The sequence below is a fragment of the Myotis nattereri genome (assembly GCF_964212035.1).
Source record: "Myotis nattereri genome assembly, chromosome: 9".
Taxonomy (NCBI): domain Eukaryota; kingdom Metazoa; phylum Chordata; class Mammalia; order Chiroptera; family Vespertilionidae; genus Myotis; species Myotis nattereri.
The window spans coordinates 6,773,285-6,793,811 of record NC_138084.1 but is presented as its reverse complement, the minus strand read 5'-3'; the positions used below and the strand labels follow the sequence as shown (position 1 = coordinate 6,793,811).

At 40.4% G+C, this 20,527-nt stretch overlaps 1 protein-coding gene across 2 annotated transcripts in view; it reads left to right on the top strand.

The window, feature by feature from the left end:
• The window catches only part of CHKA (choline kinase alpha), a 44,654-nt gene that overhangs the window by 11,648 nt on the left and 12,479 nt on the right, over positions 1-20,527 (top strand). Inside the window, exons 2-4 of one of the 2 annotated variants that reach the window (XM_081099056.1) lie at positions 360-471; positions 12,751-12,804; positions 19,537-19,650. In XM_081099056.1, the coding sequence (XP_080955182.1) occupies positions 360-471; positions 12,751-12,804; positions 19,537-19,650 (280 nt within the window). The remainder of the gene's footprint in view (positions 1-359; positions 472-12,750; positions 12,805-19,536; positions 19,651-20,527) is intronic. The other variant, XM_081099057.1, reaches the window with a different exon arrangement.

Here is a 20,527-nt window from a genome sequence, read left to right as displayed (position 1 = left end):
CCACGTCCCTCCCTGGCCCCCATTGTGTGGCTGTGGGGTCCCTCAGCCTGGCCTGTGCCCTGTTGCAATCTGGGACCTCTCGGGATGTCAGAGAGCCAGTTTCAGCCTGATCCCGCAGGCTGAGCCAAGGGACCCCACTGGTGCACAAATTCGTTTACCGGGCCTCTAGTTTTGAATCATGGAATTGATCTGAAAATTGTGGAGTTAATCATTTATGTTGCAAGTATTGTGAGAGAATGAATGAAGACTTAGAACAATGCTTGTGGGGTCCTCACTTCCCATCCATCATAGTTATCCAAGGAGAGTGACTTAGTTGACCTTCAGAATACAGGTATTTACCACCCTCTTATTTCTCACAGAGGTGGCCTCAGTAACATGCTGTTCCTGTGCTCCTTACCCGACACTGTGGCCACTGTTGGTGACGAGCCTCGGAAAGTGCTCCTACGGCTGTATGGTGCGATTTTAAAGATGGTGAGTTCCTGGGCTACTTAGGGATGGGAGGGACCTGTTAACAGTTTTAATTGTCTTTCCTAAACTACCTGGGAAGAGATTTTAAATGTTTTAGTGGTGTTACTAAAGCTATTTAAATATATTACTTTCATTTTAATTGGGCTGTACAACTTGGCTTTTGTTTCTATTCTAAGTGAATTCTTGTTTTTACTTATTATTTATTAGGAAACTAGTGCAAACATTCCTAGCTTTATGGCCACAGGAAGTATAATGTTGGTTACATCTTAAAGAGTGCCTGATGATGCTGCAGTTTTCAGCTCAGACTTAGGTTGTGACCTTCTGATGTGGAGAAGGTGTTTTTATAGCATGATCACAGGCCTTACAGGGGGGTCCCAGGGGCAGAGTTGACCTCAGGGAAGTAGAATTTATTAACTGGCTCCTTGGAGATTTCTTTAAAACTTTAAATTTGTTAGATTTACAATCTTTCCTAATTTTTATGTTACTTAAATAATTGAACCTAATTTTAATTAAAGTATCTTATTTGTTGAATTGTCTTAATCTATTATAGGATATCCCAAATGTCTGGGTTTGTAAAACTATTTTTAATACCGTGAGTTTACCATTTTACTGACCACATATACAAATGTTTGGTGGATATATTTCTGTGGTAGAATTTTGATACTCACTTAAATCCTCTTTGGAAGGGCCCATTTTTTATCTTTATAAAATGGAGAATAGTTTTCTGACTTAATTTTTAAAACACTAGTCTCAGCTCAATCTAAAAAGCAGGTTATGTCCATGTCTATGATAATTTGATTATGTTTAGAAATATTAATACTTAAGATTGGCACTCTATATGTTAATTCATTAAAAATTTGTCATAATTTGACTGAATCTTTTCACTGGATAATTTTTCCTTGACCCTGACAAGCTGTGAAAGTGGTTAGGATCTGAAAGAGTTGGAAACAAGTTAGTCTGCTGTGAGATTGTGTGCACTTTGCTGAGGAAATCTGAGGCCATTTACAGTTAGGTTTATACAGCTGCATTGCAGCTGACCTTGACCCTGACAATGCACAAGCAGAAAAGATGTTTGTGTTTGCCATGCAGTTTGTTTTTTTAATCTAATCAAGTTGCAGTTTCAAATCATAGTTTTTGAAATACCCAATTGATGTCCTTTCGGCCCTTTTAATAAAGTCAGTCCTTAGCCACTTTATTTGAGGACTTTTTCATTCTGTAACAAACCCCATATCTGTTTGTCTTTGTGTGCTTTGATTTAAGCAATAGTTTTAAAACACTTTAATAACCAGCTATTCGAATTGCATGTGATAGAAGACTATTGTTTAAATCTGATTTATGAGGCTTTCATCTATATTTATAATTTAAATAGGAATGTCTTAAATGTGTACTCCTAGACCGTGGCAGGCTAGCTCAGTTGGTTGGAGCATCATCCTGAAACAACAAGGTATGGGTTTGATCGCTGGTCAGGGCACATACAAGAAGCAACCAATGAATGCATAAGTAAGTGGAACAACAAAGTGCTGTTTTTCTCCCAAACCAATAAAAAGAATTATTAAATCCCTGACCGGTTTGGCTCAGTGGATAGAGCGTTGGCCTGCGGACTCACGGGTCCCGGGTTTGATTCTGGTCAGGGGCATGTACCTTGGTTGCGGGCACATCCCCAGTGGGAGATGTGCAGGAGGCAGCTGATCGATGTTTCTCTCTCATCGATGTTTCTGGCTCTCTATCCCTCTCCCTTCCTCTCTGTAAAAAATCAATTAAAAATATATTTTTTAAAAAAAGAATAATTAAAATAAATAAATATGCATTCCGCACTCCTCTAGATGCTAGCTAGACTAAGTGAGGTGGCAGGCCCTGTGCTCTGTCTAGAGCAGAGATGTGATGACGGAGGTGAGGCAGATGCTCTGGATCTGTGTTGTCCAGGATGCTGGTCACCAGCTGCATGTGGCTAATTTAATGCTTAAAATGTGGCAAGTACAGCCAAGAAATGAACTTTTAAATTGTATTTAATGTTAATTAACTTAAATGGAAGTAGTCACATGCAGCTGGTTGCTACTGCATCAGACAGCACAGCTCTAGAACAGGCTGCCTTACTGGGAGGTCGCTTAGTAAGAGCCAGCTACAACACAGCCTGTGACTTTCCCTAACAGAGATTCACTCTCCGTAGTTAGTATGTTGTCCTTTTAAATTTTTTAGCAGTCTAGAATTGTTATCTTATAGTAAGTACTTAAGTACAATAGAAATGTCTGGAAATAGAATTTGTTTTAACAGAATTCTATGTTCCTATTTGTTTTTAAGGGGAAAAATAGACTGTTGGGTAACTCTGAAAATAAATAGCAGAATAATTGAAGCCACTTAACATGGAATTAACTCTTACCAAACTAATAGAATGGAATATATTTTACATACAGTTCTAATTGGTAGGGGGATACTCTACATTTAGTTTCTTTTTTTTTATAATATATTTTTATTGATTTTTTACAGAGAGGAAGGGAGAGGGATAGAGAGTTAGAAACATCAATGAGAGAGAAACATCGATCAGCTGCCTCCTTCACACCCTCTACTGGGGATGTGCCCCCAACCAAGGTACATGCCCTTGACTGCATTCGAACCTGGGATCCTTCAGTCCACAGGCCGATGCTCTATCCACTGAGCCAAACCAGTTAGGGCTAGTTTCTTGATTATATTTTTATTAGACAAGTTTAGTTTCCATTTCTGAAACTACATCTACTGATGACAGCTGGAAACTATGGCTGGAGCATGTTGGATACAAAAGGAAACGAGTAGCTGACAGGGTGGGTAATAAGCCAGTGTTGACTGTCTCATGATTGACTTACTTACTAGACAATAAACACATTTTTCTTGCGGGGGGGTGGGGGGGGGGACTGTTTCTTTGCCTCATAGGTGGGAACCTATTTTCAGCATAATTACTCGATTGAGTCCTTAGTTCAAGTATCCTTTTTTTTTTTTTTTTAGAAATTGAAGTTTGAACCTAGAAAACTATGAAACCTACAGCTTCAAATTTAAATATTTTTGGTCCCCAGGTTCTTCAGGATTTATCAGGGGCACCTCTTGCCAGTTAGACTTTTAGACATTAAGACTACTTTTGACAACACTAGGAGGGGAAATGCAGGGACTCCCAGACAAGACCACGGTAAGAGAGGAAGAAAGGAGAGGTAGACAGGACCAGAAAGAGGTGGGCCAGGCAGCAGTTATCATGTGCTTTAAAAGCTGAGCTTTCACAACACTGTCAGGGTTTTTACCATGAAAGTAAATTCTTTTCCAAATATTTTCAACTCAGTTAAAAATTTTCTGATATCTTATCAACTCTTTGAATCTGGCCTATAAGGGAAGGAGAGATGTTTACAATCTACAATGACACTTTTGTTTCCAAAACAACAAAATTGCCAAAATTGCCAGTAATTTGTCAGGATTGGCATTAAGATATATAGCTGAAGGCAGAGTTAAATGTAGTACAGTGCAAATATTATACTTGCCTTTTTTACTTTATGTTAGATGAAAGCACACACATCTCTACACATGATTGTGCATTTATTGAAATATAATTGGTATAACCTAAATCGGCTATATAAATGCAGTTGTAGCATCCTTTTGAGGTGGGTTAAAATAAGCTCCTTCCTTTAAATATCTTAATTGATGACTACATAATATGTATTTTCTCATAATACTTTGCTGTTTTGCTTAATTATATGATAGACTAGTTTAGTTTAGTGTGTTCCTTTTCCCCCTTTCTTGTTTTAAGCTTTTGACATTTTTAATCTCTGTGAGAATAAAATATTAAATAGAAATAATTCTTTGATTTACATTTATAGTCATTTACAAATGACTTGGTTTGAAATAATGAGATATTTCTCAACTTTTTTGTTTTTCCTTACCTTGGTGTTGTGAGATGTCTAACTTCCTTTATTTCCATAGTGGCAGGGAAATGGCTCCTGTTTGGTGCAGTTCACTAAGGGTTAAGTAGCAGAAAGCCAAGGTAAAACCTTCCAATTGGTCTAAGGCCCAGTTTTTGTCCCTTAATTTTATATAAGATGAGCTATAAGCAGACTTCCTAATTGTGTCCTGGAGGCCTTATTTAGGATTTGTGTCCCTTAAAAGGGGCTTATTAAAAGTCCTGTGTTAGACAAGGGAAAGAATGTGTCCATTCGAGAATATAAATAAAAAAAACACAGCTTTGAAAAACAGCTGTACAATATAATTTGTAGGGAATTATTAAACAAAAATATTGGTGTAATCTTAAAATATAACACATGTCAATATAATTTAGTGTCTATTTCACAGACTAGCTCTAATTTTAATTTTAATGCGGAGGCGGTTATTTACATTTGCTATGTAGTCGATGAAAACTGAATTCAACTATAAAATTGCCCCTACCTTAAAGTAGGATGGTTTAATAGGAGTTTTTTGTTTTGTTTTGGGTTTAATAGGAGTTCTGAGAAGAAGTACTAGTTTAACTTTTGCCATTGTGGTAAGAAATGTCATTGCTAGAAAAGAGCTTGACATGATAAAATTAGCTATAAATGTAACTTGATTTTTTTCCTTTCTGATACTGGGAAGGAACATGAGCTCTGCAGCGTCCAGTAGCAGCCTTTTCAAAGAAGCAAGTTTGGCTGATTACAAATAACCAGTTTGCTTATTTATCATGACTTGTGGAAGACACAAATGTCAGTACGTATTGTTCATTCAGTGTAACCTGTGCCAGTTGGCGGAAGTCTCAGAGGATTGCTTTGTCCCTTCCTCTGTCAGAACAGTGACTGTGTTGAGCCAATCCCTCCTGTGCATGAATAGAGAGATTTGGCCTCACCGTTTTTGTACGGTCTCACAGGCATGGATGTTTATAATATACATCAAAGATCTCTCGAGTGTTGTCTGGGAAATGTTTTGTTTTTTTGAGTAATAGAAGGCTAATATTAGTGCTTGTTTGAGTACTAACCATAATACAATTAAAGGTATCAAGGCACAACGCAGATATGTGTTAGTGATTCAGAAGATTAAAATTTGGTACATGGTCTTTTTTGAATGCAGAAAACAAAATGTGCTCTTCCCGGTTTCCTCTTAACCCCAGTTTAATTAAAAATTAACTCACAATAAAATATAGAACAGCCCATAGATAGTTATTAGTAAACTATTGGCTCCTGAGAAATGGACATTTCTCTTTGCAACTAAGGTCACCTTTACTGTGCAGACAGTATGACTGAGGCCCCTTCATAAAGAGCCCCACTTTGTCCCAAGTGACTGAAAGTCATGTCCCTAGTAACTGAATACTCTGAATTCTATATATTTTTCTCATTATATTAGGTTATCATGAGTTTAAATTGTGTTATTTATTCTGCTTTAAAATAACAAATTCCACTGTACTTTGAGTATGCTGTAATTATATCTGTATCTAAGGTAGTCAGACTTCCCTCTCAGAAATCAAACTTTTCTACTTTTGTATTCCCATTTGGTCCACCTAGTATTTCTTTTAGCTACAACTCGACAAAGATAGTCACCAAATTACGATCTGTAGTCCTTCCATACCTGCTTTGGTGCCTTCTTTTGATAACTAAATAAACCACACACAACTGTGTCTAATTTTGACATATACAAAGTGTCTTTGTCTTGTTGGTCTTAAATTGTGTTTGAGATTTATAGCATGAAACCAATACAGATTTCTGGCCCCTGGAACGATGATGTGACCGCAGCCCACCCCTCTTGGGAAGGAATGTCTTTGTGTTGGGTGGCATGAGGGCATTGGGGGTAATGTACCACTTTAGCTGTATGTGCATGTGTTCTCTGCTGCAGGCTTGTCCATGCGATCGTGCCTGGAGCACTCTGGTTTCCAGGTGACAGACACGATTCACGGTATAGTATGAGTCCTCTGAAGTCGGAGCATTCTCTACAGCTTTAATTTCCTTCTTTTAGTTCTTGGTTTCAAGAAATGCTTTTTAAAAAGAAAGTTGTAATGCTTTTTTGTTAAGTAGCACCAGCTACAGTTTGTGCTGTGTTTAAAGAGGTTCAGTGATTAAGATGTCAGAATATTATATATTGAATATTCCACTTTTTGTTTTTTGAGGGGTTTTGCTTTGTTTTTGTCATAGGTGGATCAGATCCCCTTCTTCTGTTTCCTCAGTAGAAAATGACAGACATTCAGTTATTTTAGAAATTTATGGGCCTCAACCTGAGAAATCAATTGAAGTGTTAACCTTCTTCCTTCATATCACTTCCAGCATTGTATTGAGGTTTTGGTCAGAGTTGGAAACAAACTTTCTTCCTTGTCTGATCAGCTAGTATCCTTTTTCCTGCCTTTGGTGGGTCCCTGGTAGCTTTATCAAGCTCAGCAATGCTGATCCGGTGTGGAAGCATACACAGGCCTGAGGAGCCAGGGCACTCTCTCTCCCTGGAAACAGGTTGCTTCCAAGTCAATCCTTGGACTGTTTATGCCAAAGGTACTTTCACCTCCGATGCCTCAGGAGTCCTGGGGCAGCTGATTACCCTGGGTCAGACATACATTTTAGGAAGGTCCTGAAAGGAGCCTTCTTTACCAAGAGCTGCTCACCTGTCTTTATTGGCTTAGTCTGTAGAAGTTCTAGTCTCCTGTGATGTTCATCAAGTCACCCAATTTTACAAAATTCCAAAGAATGCTCCTTGGGATAATTGAAGATACTCTAGAGACTACCGCAAAATATTAGAACTTACTTGTCTGTCTAAATTCTCATAATTCATATGTGCTCATTAAATAGTCACATAGGCTCTATTTTAAATCATTGCATTGTCATCTAACATTTAAATATGTTCTGTAAAATATTTTCAGGAAAGCTGTAAGAAACCATAAAAGCAATAATTTACATCAAAAATATAATTACAGTGAAAAACTCCTAGAAATCCTGGAGAAGTAAGGTTAGGGTCCATGGTAACATTAAGAAAGCGTGCTGCAGAATTGTAATAGAAACAGCCACATGACTGCTGTACCTTCTGAGGAGTTAAGATTCTCAAGCTTTTTCCACCCCAGCTCAGCAGAGAGGAATCCAGTCCCATCATTAATAGGCATGGTGACAGGTGCCATCCCTGTGCTGAGAATCTGTTCTCTCCTGGAGAATTGAGTGTGGTCAGAAACCAGGGTGAATCTTAGAAGTCTTCAGAGCTGCAGGCTGCACAGTAAAGAAGCCCATGTCATTCCAGGTCCAGTGTTACTGAGCATTCAGAAGAGGACGAACAGCTGTTCCTGCCAGGGTGAATAGGAGAGACTGGGTGTGGGTCAGGACTCAGCTCTCAAGTGTAATCCCAGGTCAACGGGGAGAGAGAGGATTTTCCTGGACCACACCTTAGATGCCCTAGAGGTTGAGTCTAGCTAACATTTGGATTATTCTTTCTTATTCACTCATTTCTGGATTCCAAAGCACTTTTTAAAAAATATATTTTTATTGATTTCAGAGAGGAGAGGGGGAGAGAGAGAAACATCAGAGAGAATCATTGATCGGCTGCCTCCTGCAAGCCCCCCTACTGGGAATCGAGCCCACAACCTGGGCATGTGCCCTTGACTGAAATTAAACCTGGGACCTTTTAGTCCGCAGGCCGATGCTCTATCCACCACTGAGCCAAACCGGCTAGGGGTCCAAAGCATTTTTAAAGGCCCCAACCAACTACTTTATCATATTGCGACAGTCTTTGAAAGAGACAGTCCATTTAGTTATTTTTTGATGAGGAAGAGCCGTTGGGAAGAAGAGAATGTCCTCCAAGTTTCTATAAAACACTTTTATTTGTATCTAAAAAAATCTCTGTAGCCACCATTGTATTTAACATAGTGGCTACCTCCTTATGACATTATCTATAATTGATGATTTGATTTCTTAGGTAGCATTTTGGGTTTATTACACTATTGATGACATGTCCTTCTTTGTAGCTGACTCATCACTTCTCCCAGCCTGCCCCGCCAGCCGCTCAGCAGTATTGGATCTTTAAAGATATTTTGAAGATAAATGTTTCAGGTAGTACAAATGACATTTGGATAGCTGTATGCCACTTCATGCCACTGGGACTAATTTATTTATAGACACACATACACAAACTCTGGGGAAAAGCAAGTGCTGCTTGGTTTAGTCTCACAAATGTTGTGGATGTATTAAACTAGTCTAGTCATAAAGCTGATTCCCTCATCATTAGAGGAACCTTTTATTAAGAACTGGCCCCTGATAAGAGCTAGTCTTGCTCAATGGCTTAAACAAATTTAAAGAAATAAACTGATTAGATTGTAAAATATTAAGTAACTTAAAGTAGGACATTTTTGGACACTAAAATTATATATGACAATTCAATCAAGTGGTATTTTCTTATCCCAGCTCCTAAAGATGTTTTATTACCCATGGATTTTTATCTCCGCAAATCACTAAATAGAACATTTTGAAAACTAATAACCTGTAATATGAACATTTACTTTTTTCATGGTCGTCTTTAAAATTCAAAAGCCTTTTAAATGTGATTTTGTCAGAAAAAGCAACATTGGAAACCTTGAACCAAATATATTTATTATAAAAGTAACGTATACTTTTAAACACTTTTTGAGGTATGGAAGTATGTAAAGTAAAAAATGGAAGTCCTGCCCTAGCTGATTTGGCTCAGTGGATAGAGTATCAGCCTGTGGATTGAAGGGTCCTGGGTTCGATTTCTGGTCAAAGGCACATACCTCAGTTGCAGGTTTGATCCCCAGCCCTGCATGTGCGGGAGGCAATAATCAATGTGTCTACCTCATATTGATGTTTTTTTCTCTCTCTGTCTCTGCCCCTCACTTCCACTCTCTCTAAAAATCAATGGAAAAATACCCTCGAGTGAGGCTTAACAAAACAACCCCCTCCCCCCCCCAAAAGTGAAAGTCCTTTATCCTCTCATCTTAGAATTTAGACTTTTAGGAATTTGGGTTTTAAATTTAAATATTCTTGGCCAATCAAAATCTCTTTCAGCTTTTAAAATCTTCTGTAACATTAAAGCAAAATGTAAACCATACCTCTTTATTATTATTGCTACCATTTTAGTCTTTTATTTCCTACATCACAGTCTAATGAATACATGGATTATAATGAATAGATTCTCTGAAAACAAAAATAGGAAGAAAAGAATGAGGAAGATGGAAGGAAGCCAGTGGCAGTATATTTTTAATTATTGCTGGGTGTCTTCTTTTTTTGTAGTAACATCTTTATCCCATTTAAAGTGTACAATTCAGTGGTTTTTAGTATATTCATAGAATTAGGTGTCTATTTGATGCATTATGACTTCTTAAGTCTTAAAATTTCATTGTTTCTTTTATAAACTTTTTATTATGGAAAATTTCAGAAATAGCAAAAATAGACCAGAAGAATATAATGAAACCCAAGTGCCCAACATATATCTTTCCTTCTGACCAGTCTTCTTTCCTCTTTGCCCACATTCATTCTCCAGGGTTATTTTGAAGGAAATTCCAGACACCATACTATTTCTTCCATGAATGTTTCAGTCTGTATCTAAGGTGATTTTTAAAAAGATCAGAATAATGTTCACATTAAAAAAATCTTCGTAATTATTTGATATTAAATAACCAGTCAGTGTTCAAATTTTTAATAAATATAAAAATTTTCAGCTTTTTTTTTCATAGCTGTGAAAGCTAATTTTTATGAATGTGCAGATTGGCAAAAAATTTGAAGTCATGTTAAATTTTTTACAATATATTTGATATCTTCTTCAGATAAATTTATTCCTCGGAAGTAAAATCCTTCAGATTCCAAGATATATTTTACTTGCTGTCTTCTGGGACAGAAGTGTCTCTGACCTTTTGGCAGTGTGAATCTCTCTTCTTGGCTTAACTCAGGAGGAGGCCTCTTCTCTCACCTTTTCATGAATATCTTCTTGTTTTGAGGTTTCCTGGATTCATTCCCAGGTTTGAGGGAACCTGAGCATTCTGTACTGAGGAAACAGAACTGAAGGTTGACTATAGCAGAAGTCCATCTTACCTTCATGATGGTGCTCTTATGGCAGAAGTAATGCATGCATTTGGGGTGGACTGGGGTGGGCAGGGTGGGGAAGTTATTTTCACTTAATGGTTGCTAATATGTTCAAAAGTCATGGCCTTGGGAACTAAACTAATTCTAACTTTGGATGAAGTCACTTGCTTCTGAGAGCACCATTAGACAAGGAAAAGGGACTTCTGTTGACTTAATAACCTATTAACTGTATCTCTCTAAGAAGATACAGTTTGAGTAATAACAGCCTAGGAATAACCATAGTCATTTAGAACTCTGTACAGGTCAAATCCAGTTATAACAAATTTCAGTAAGATATCCAAGTTCCTTATTTGTCTTGAAGCTTTCCCTACAAAGTATCAGCTATATCAGATAATAGAACTTCTTTTATGCTTAACTTCCCTTGGGGAGAAAAAGCAAAAGAATATAATGTTTTGGGGACATTTCCGCCCCATTCAATGTTCCAATTAACACTGTAGCCAGTGTTCCCACTGCTGGAATCATGGATGTGAGTTTGCCATAACTGTCAGCTCATCGCCCTAGGTTGCACCTTGAGCTAGCCACCTTGAACTTCATGGTGCCAGAGTAAACTTCATTTATTCATGCCATCCAAAAAGTGTTTAAGCACCCAAGATTTACTTGGTGCTTTTGGGAAAGATGTAAATCAAAGATGGAGTCCATATTCATAAGTACCTTGTAGGCCGCTGGGGAGAGGAGACCAAGTCTAAGGTAACAGCATAATCATGAGAGTATTTTAGATTAAAGCTTTCATGATTACTAATTACTAATTACCTAATTACTCCCTCCTAAGATTTATCACATCGTACACCTAGCCATCAGCAGAGGTCTAAAAGTATTTCTGAAATAGTATTTTCATTGTAACGGGATTTAACCTGTACCACCTTTTCATCAGAGAGATGCAAATTACACAAAACGTTTTATATCCCATTTGTATTTTCTGTACTTTGTACAAATGTGCTTAACTGTATGGTAAATACACTATCGAGTATATGTAAGTGCAGGTCTTTGCCGATAGCTTCATGCACATGAATATTTATTTTGTTTAGTTTTATGTTCAGTAAGCTAGAACATATACTGTTTATACAAAACATGTTAAAACGTCTGTGGAATGTTGCTTCTGTGTATGATGGATGGGATTGTTGCTTTAAATCACTAGGTTTTTTGAATGGTGCTAGAGTAGCTGGTGTTGCTTAACGTGGCATTTTTTTCCTGTCCACACTTTCTACCCTTGGTACAGGTATTTTTGATAAAGCTGTGGAATGGAAAGGTATGTTTTTCATGGGGTGTTCAAGAATCTTTTACCTTAACTTTTTAAAGAGCTTCCTTTATGGGCTTCCTTCTGTGTCTGACATAAGCAGACTTTAGTTTAATTTTAACAATATATTTTTAGAGGCAATATTTGAGTATAGACTTTTGACGTGACACTTAAGTTTCTGACTTGCTTCCCCAGCCCTGGCTAGAAGATAGTAGGAAGGTTTTAAAGCACTTGGGGTGGGGGTTGCTTTGAGAAGAAGTGGTCCGGGCCATGAAGAAAGAATGTAGCCAGAGTGGAAGATGGTGGTTCATGATCTAGTTGTTGTTATTGCTAGAATCCTGGTTACCAGTCATTTGCAATTTCATTGCGGAAAGTGATGTGAAAATATCCCTTTAGATGTTAATATGTGAAATAAGTTTAGAGACTTTATTTGCACAAACCTCTTCTTGGTGGAGGACAAATTTATAATGAGAGGAACAAGCAGAGTTAGTCCGAAAGTACCAAGTTGGCAGGCTCATCTGCACAGTTTCTGTGCCAGGTCACCTGCCTGCACAGGGCTTTCTTCTGAACTGTGAGTTCTGTGCTGACCACACTTGCACAGGCATGTGTGTGCTCCCTGTTCTTGCCGAAAGAAGGCCTCTCTCCAGGTAAAGAGCCACCTGGCTACATAGGGCAGACTCAGCTGGACCATGTGTCTATGGAAGGCCTCGTTGGAAGAGCGCCCTCTGTTGCCTTTCCTCCAGCAATGAAATTGTGAAGTGGTAACCAGAGTGATTGAGAATCACAGCTGCTTGGTCTCAACGGCACATCCCTTTCCTGTAAAGAAATGAAGCGCTTCTTCGGGTGTTGGTACTAGTGCTGGACACTGGTGGTGCAGTTTAGACATCAGTGGACTGAGAAACACTCTTTAAAAATCTGTGATGTTTTGTTACCCATGGCTGTTCTGGTGGTTGCAAAGTTAGTGTCTGCTGATTGTTCCCCATCTCACCGGAAGTGTTTACTTTTTCTCATTCATAGAGGTCCTGTAATAAGGAGGGATCCGAACAAGCTCAGAATGAAAATGAATTTCAAGTAAGTAATGAAATCCATTCTGCATCTGTGTGAGGTGTAACCATGTTAGCCGACTGTGGCCACTCTGGTGGGGCAGTGTCTGAAGGACCCTAGTTGTCTGTCTGTCATAGAGGACGGGCTCTTGGTGTGTGGGAGCCACCTCAGTAAGCCTGAGAGGACAGTGGGTGTTTCCAGTTCCTCCTGAGGCAGTGCATGTTTGGTGTCTTTTGGGTGACCTGAAGAGCATTTTGGGGCCTAAGAGATGGTAGTTTGAGGTAACACTTGTGCATGATACTCTGGTGGAGGCCTCCTGGATTTCACTGCTGTGTCGCGTCATCACTGCCCAGTTGTGTTTCAGTGGCCTCTCTTCCCCGGGCAGGTAGGAGTGTTTTTACTTATGCAAGGTACCCAGGTAGAAAGGTGTCTCCCTCAATTACAAGATTTGAGTTAGAATGACCCCACGTTCTGAAATGTATAAATTCAAAAGAGCTTAAGGTCAAGAGCACTGATGTCATCCTGTCTTTCTCTGGGGCTCAGAAGTGGGGAGACTGGAGCAGTTACCTCCACACTCCAGGGAGGAAACAACTTTTGAGCATACTCTCCCAAGTTTGTATATAAGGAGTGTGTGTTCACATACAGCACACATGTATGTATGTATGTATGTATCTGTACACATATAAATACACGTTTTTCTAATTACTAAATTGTGTACTAGTTATTAAAATAAGACAGACATCAAAAAGAGGTGAGATAATAAAGGGATAAAAGTGCTGCTAGTCCTCGTGTTCTGGTGGGTTGGTTTACCTGCACCCTGCTTTGGAGACCCTGATCTCAGGATCTAGAACTGACTGGGAAGTCACCAGGTGGGAAGTGATCGACGTTCTGTTTTCACCCATTCTGAGCCCTTTATATGTAGACCTTAGTGCCTGCTGGTAGTTGAACATGTCGGAGCACTAGGACCTCCATGAAGCTAAGTCCAAAGTATATTTTCAGTTCTATTACTTTGACTTCTCAGCAGCATTTAACAGGGCCCTCACCTATTTTGAAATGTGTCCTTCCCTAAGGCAGCTGGGACACAAAGTAAAAATCTGTCTCTTCTACTTTTCCTTCTCTCCTTCCTTCTAGGCTCATGTCCTATTGCATTAACTGCCAGGACGCTCCACAGTTTGGTCCACAGCCTCTTCCCATGCTGCGCTCTCTTCTCAGGCCACCTGATCCAAACCTTGTCCTTGTATTTCTCGTACAGGCCAAGGGTTCACAGCTCCTATCCTCCACCCAGGCCCCTGCTAGGAATTCACACCGTCTGCTACCATTTTCTCCTTGGGTGGTCACTTGAGTAGCAAGCAGCAGGGTGCCTAGAGACCTTGTGGTTACAAAAAGACCACCTGTAGTCCATGCACTCATTGTAAGATTACTTGTGAGCCTTATGAACTACGCATTTGTCTTGTTTGTGACTGTTTTCTTTCATTTTCTTTCCAGATTCTTCCCTCCACACACCATTCCCCTGTCTCCCTACTGTGAATAAATACTGAGCTGTAACATCACATAAGAACAAAGATGTTTCTTGTTTACAGTGTTCAGAGCAATGCTACAGAGGTTGGAACATTCTTAAGTCTCGTTCCGTCTTCACCATTTCTGGCAATGGGTTGACTCAACTCTCGAGGGTTCTGGACCGTATGTGTTCTGTTGCAGTCAGCTCCCTGAAGCCTTTGCACTGAGTGGACACAATGTGCAAAAATAATTACTGAAATAATAGTGGGGTTTAAATCTATGAAATTTGAAACTTTAAACTGTAAGGGACATTTAGATTAGAAACGTGGGGTTTTTTTGTTGTTTGTTTCAGTTTTTTTATTGATTTTTTTACAGACAGGAAGGGAGAGGGATAGAGTGTTAGAAACATCGATCAGCTGCCTCCTGCACACCTCCCACTGGGGATGTGCCCGCAACCCAGGTACATGCCCTTGACCGGAATCGAACCCGGGACCCTTCAGTCCGCAGGCCTATGCTCTATCCACTAAGCCAAACTGGTTAGGTAGAAACGTGTTTTATTCAGTGTCAACCTTAATGACCTTTAACTTAGTTATTCTAAACAGAGGACACTTAAAAACAAATTTTAATTCCAACAAAATTCAGAGTCCCTAGACAGAAGAAATCTTAGTCGTAATCTTTGGAAATGACTGGGGAATGGGCTGAAGTTTTGGACTGGGAGCTGTATAGATGGCGAAGAGCCACTAATGGTAGGCCAGCTGGTCTGGATGCTGAGGTCAGCTTCCTTGTCCTGCACTCACTTTTTTTTTTATTAAATATATTTTGTTGATTTTTTTTATACAGAGTTAGAAACATTGATGAGAGAGAAACATCGATCAGCTGCCTCCTGCACACCCCGTAACCAAGGTATATGCCCTTGACCGGAATCGAACCTGGGACCCTTCAGTCCGCAAGGCCATCGCTCTATCCACTGAGCCAAACCGGTTAGGGTCTGCACTCACTTTTATTCCTTCCTGCATGGGTGGGGCGCTGGGCTGCTGCTCCCTGGGGGCAGTGGAGCCCAGGTTCAGGTGGAGAGCTTGAGAGATGCTCTATAGACCATGGTACACTCTCCTGTGGGTGTTTCTGGTGCTGTGCCCGTACACACAGGTTTGCTGTCCAGTCAGATGAGTGAGTGAAGGCATTTTGCCAGCTAAATAGAGATGTCAGGAATTTGTTGTCAGTCATTAAGAGTTTAATGATTGCAGTCAAATCCTGCTTTAAAATCCATTGACTTTTGATAGGTCAACCCTATGGACCTATTGTCATTGTCTTAGTAACAAATTCCCCGGGGGCATAAACAGCTGGACACTGATTTCTTGAAGTTTTGGAGGCTGGAGGTGGGAGGACAGGGTGCCTGCCTGCATGCCGGGTTCTGGTGAGAGCCCTCTTCCTGCCTTGCCAGATACCAGCTTCTCGCTGTGTCCTCACTTGGTGGAGGGAGAGAGAGTAGTGAGAGTTCTCTGGTGTCTCTTCTTATAAGAACACGGTCCCGCCCTAGCCGGTTTGGCTCAGTGGATAGAACGTTGGCCTGTGGACTGAAGGGTCCCAGGTTCAACTCCGGTCAAGGGCGTGTACCTTGGTTGCGGGCACATCCCCAGTAGGGAGTGTGCAGGAGGCAGCTGATCGATGTTTCTCTCTCATCAATGTTTCTAACTCTCTATCCCTCTCCCTTCCTCTCTGTAAAAAATCAATAAAATATATTTAAAAGAAAAAAATAAAAAAGAACACTGGTCCCATTAGGGCTCCACCCTCATGACCTCAGTTAAACCCAGTCACCTTCCAAAGGCCCCACCCAAATACCATTGGATTGGGGGTTGGTTATGGCTGCAATGTATGAATTTGGAGGAGGGTGTAGTTTGGTTTATAGCAGTCATTTATATAAAACCTCAAGTAGATGGCCCCACAAGGTGATGGTTAGACCATAGTTTAACCTTTTGTATTTTAATTATGATGTGTCTTGGTGTAGGCCTCTTTAGGTTTATCTTGTATAGGACTCTGTGCTTCCTGGACTTGTATGTCTGTTTCCTTCACCTGGTTAGGGAAGTTAACTAGTTCTTCAAATAGGTTTTCAAGTTCTTGCTCTTCTCCTTCTAGCACCTCCTTAATGCAAATTGGCAAATTGGCAAATTGTGGGGATTACACAAGGTGGTGGTGCCTGAACTAGAACTGTGGGGTATTACCAGCAAATCCACTTCCCCCACTAAATGTACAAGTGACTGAATTACTGTTTTCTTTATTTTGACACCATATCTTTGCAAGTACCATTTTTTTCTTTTTTGTTTCCTTCTACTAATTTTAGTTTGCATCATTGCCTATGTGTTTGTCTTCATTTTTGTAATGAGTGATTTAAAGAACTTTCTTTTAAAATCCTCACCCAAGGATATGTGTGTTTTTGTTTGTTTTATCTTACTGATCTTGGAGGGAGAAAATGAGAGAGAGACAGACAGACAGACTGACATTGGTGTGAGAGAGAAATGATGGAACCTGAAACAGGGGTATGTGCCCTGACCAGGAATCGGATTCATGACCCTTCAGTGTAAGGGACAACTCTACAACTAATTGAGCAACCTAGTCAGAGCTTGTTTTCTTCTTAAAGAAGACTCTGCCCTGGCCAGGTAGCTCAGTTGGTTAGATCATCATCCCAATATGCCAAGGTTGTAGGTTCAATCCCTAGTCAGGGCACATGTAAAAATCAATGAATGCATCAATAAGTGGAACAACAAATTGATGTTTCGATGTTTCTCTTTCTCTTCCTCCCTTCCTCTAAAATTAATAAATTAAGCCGAAACCGGTTTGGCTCAGTGGATAGGGCGTCGGCCTGCGGACTGAAGGGTCCCGGGTTCGATTCCGGTCAAGGGCATGTACCTGGGTTGTGGGCACATCCCCAGTGGGGGATGTGCAGGAGGCAGCTGATCGATGTTTCTCTCTCACCGATGTTTCTAACTCTCTATCTCTCTCCCTTCCTCTCTGTAAAAAATCAATAAAATATATTTTAAAAAATAAATAAATAAATAAATAAAAATTTAAAAAAAAATTTTTTTAAAAGAAGACCCTGTAACATTTCATGTAATACTGGTTTGGTGGTGATGAACTAACTCCTTTAGGTTTTTCTGTTCTGGGAAGCTCTTTATTTGTCCTACCATTCTAAATGATAGCTTTGCTGTGTAGAGTAATCTTGGTTGTAAGTCCTTTCCTTTCATAACATTGAGTCTTTCTTGCTAGTCCCTTCTGGCCTGCAAACTTTTTGATGTGAAATCAACTAACAGTCCTATGGGAGCTCCCTTATAGGTAACTAACTGCTTTTCTCTTGCTGCTTTTAAGATTCTTTCTCTGTCTTTAACCTTTTGTATTTTAATTATGATGTGTCTTGGTGTAGGCCTCTTTAGGTTTATCTTATATAGGACTCTGTGCTTCCTGGACTTGTATGTCTGTTTCCTTTACCAGGTTAGGGAAGTTAACCAGTTCTTCAAATAGGTTTTCAAGTTCTTGCTCTTCTCCTTCTAGCACCTCCATAATGCGAAGTTGGCAAATTTGAAGTTGTGCCAGGGCTCCTTTACACTATCCACATTTTTTTTTTTTTTTGGATTCTTTTTTCCCTTTGCTATTCTGATTGGGTGTTTTTTGCTTTTTTTATATTCCAAGTTGCTATTTTTATTCTTGGCTTCATTTATCCTACTGTTGATTCCCTGTAAATTATTCTTCATTTTAGTTAGTGTATCCTTCATTTCTGACTGGTTCTCTTTTATGGTTTCCATGTCCTTTTTTATGCTGTTGAAGTTCTCTCTAAGTTTGTTTACTTTTGCCTTAAGTCATTGAACATCCTTATAACCAGTGTTTTGAACTCTGTATTAGTATTGCTTGTCTGCGTTTTGTTTAGTTCTTTTTCTAGAGTTTTGGTCTGTCCTTTCACATGTTTCTTACTCTCCTCCCTGTGTTTGTTTCTATGTATTAGGTACAGCTGTTATGTCTCCCAGGCTTGGTAGAGTTGTCTTGTACTAGTATAGTAGGTGTCCTGTAGGGTCCAGTGGCACAGCCTCCCTGTTCACCCGACTTGGGTACTCTAGGTATGCTCTACCCACCCCTCTCCCACCCCGACCCCGTGTGGGATGTGTACACACACCCTCCTGTTGTAGTTGAGCCTTACTTGCTCTTGGCATATCAATGGGAGAGATTTACCCTGAGGCCAATTGGCTGCAAGGATAGGCTGTGACAGTTCAGCTGTGCAGGGCCCCCACAGAACAAGACTTACTTCAGCGGGGCTGTGGTACCCACTGAGCCTGTCCTTGTGTCTGTGGAGGTGGTTGGATGGTGCTTCAACATGGTCTGAAGCTGTCCACCTGGTGCGCCGGTCCTGGGGCATCCCAGAAGCACAGCAGCATGTTTTTTAATAAGGAGTGAAGTAGAACCCCTCCCCCCAAAGAATTTTCAGAGCACACCTGCTGGCGTCTCCTCAGACACACTGTTTGAAAAGCCTTAAGAGATTCGGGTGCACCACTGGTTAAGTTCCCATTCCTTCACCCCGACAGATGGAAACTCTTAGGCTATAATTTGCTGTCTGAGAGAAGAGAACTAAGGAATGAGTTTGAATTGAATCCATAACATGAATTTTGAAGGCAAAATGATTATAGATCCACATTCATTTTTAGGACAGAATCATATGAGCATCATAGATGTTTTGGCAAGAAAATGGAATATTAAATGACAGAGAAAATTGGGGTTAATAGCAGAAAATAGAAACCTTGAATGCTCCAGGTTCAGGTGCTCTTTGGGCCAGAAAACAGACCCCTGATCTGAATGAGCAATTAGGAAGCTCACTGTAACAGCCAGGTCAGCCAGCAGGCCTTTGGCCCCTGCACTTACATCTGGCACTGTCCACCCTCACCAGCATGGTGGTCCTGTGACCTTGGACAAGATGCCCAGGGTGGGACTCACACACGGGCTTTAAAATTAACAGGAGCAATAAAGGATTTACAGATATTGTTCCATTTTTGGAGTCAGCGACCTTAATTAAAGTTAATTTTAAGTCTCATCTGTATAGTGCTTTGGACATGGATCCTACAAATTTCTGGATGTTAACCTGTTTCTTCATATTTAAATATGGGTGATGATAATGCCTGATCTTAAGAGTTGGTGCGGGATCCGGTGACACTGCTCGTGGGAAAGCACTCTGATGCCTGGCCCAAGCCAGCCCTCGCTAATGTCTGCTGTGTTGGTATGTTTCAGGGCACTGAGGCCATGGTTCTGGAGAGCGTCATGTTTGCCATTCTTGCAGAGAGGTCGCTTGGGCCGAAGCTCTACGGCATCTTTCCGCAAGGCCGCCTGGAGCAGTTTATCCCGGTAAGATGTGTTTGCGACTGGTCTGAAATAGTAAATGTGACTTAAATTCTTTTTCTTTCTTTTTAAATTTTAATTTTTAAAATTGATTTTGAGAGAGAGAGAGAAACATTGATATGAGAGCAGAACGTCATTCGGCTGCCTCCTGCACACGCCTCCCAGGGATTGAGCCCATAAATAGGCATGTGCTCTGACTGGAATCAACCAGCAACCTTTCGGGACAAGGGACGACGCACCTTGAGCCACACCTGCCAGGGCTACCAGCACTTTTTAGCAGCTCAGAAAGCTGAGTGAGCTTCCTTAATTAGTCCACTGTGTCCTGCCACTAAAAGCTGAGTGCCCTGTTCCTACCACAGCATGGTCATTTGTGGAGAATTCAGAGTTGAAGAGAAACTGAGTTTGATGGGCCTCGGCCTGAATCATAGGGCACCTGCAGCTTGTTGAAACTGTCTGGTTAGGTGCCGGCTGGAGACTCGCCCGCATTGTCTGAGCTAGTTCAGAGCAGCTTTGTCAGGAACTTCACAGCATGTTGGCATTTCACAGACACTGGAGAACGAGGCACAGAGGTATAAGTAATGTGCCCTTGGCCGTGTAGTTTTGCAATGAGTGTATTTCTCTAGCTTGGGGACACTCACGCTTTATCCTGTGCTATCCCACTTTGGACTTTCTTCCTTTTCTTTTCAATATATTTTTACTGATTTCAGAGAGGAAGGGAGAGGGAGAGAGAAATAGAAACATCATTGATGAAAGAGAATCATTGATCAGCTGCTTCCTGCACACCCCGTAAGAGATTGAGCCCACAGCCCAGGCATGTTCCCTGACGGGGAATTGAATCTTGTTTCATAGGTTGACACTCAACCACTGAGTCATGCCAGCCGTG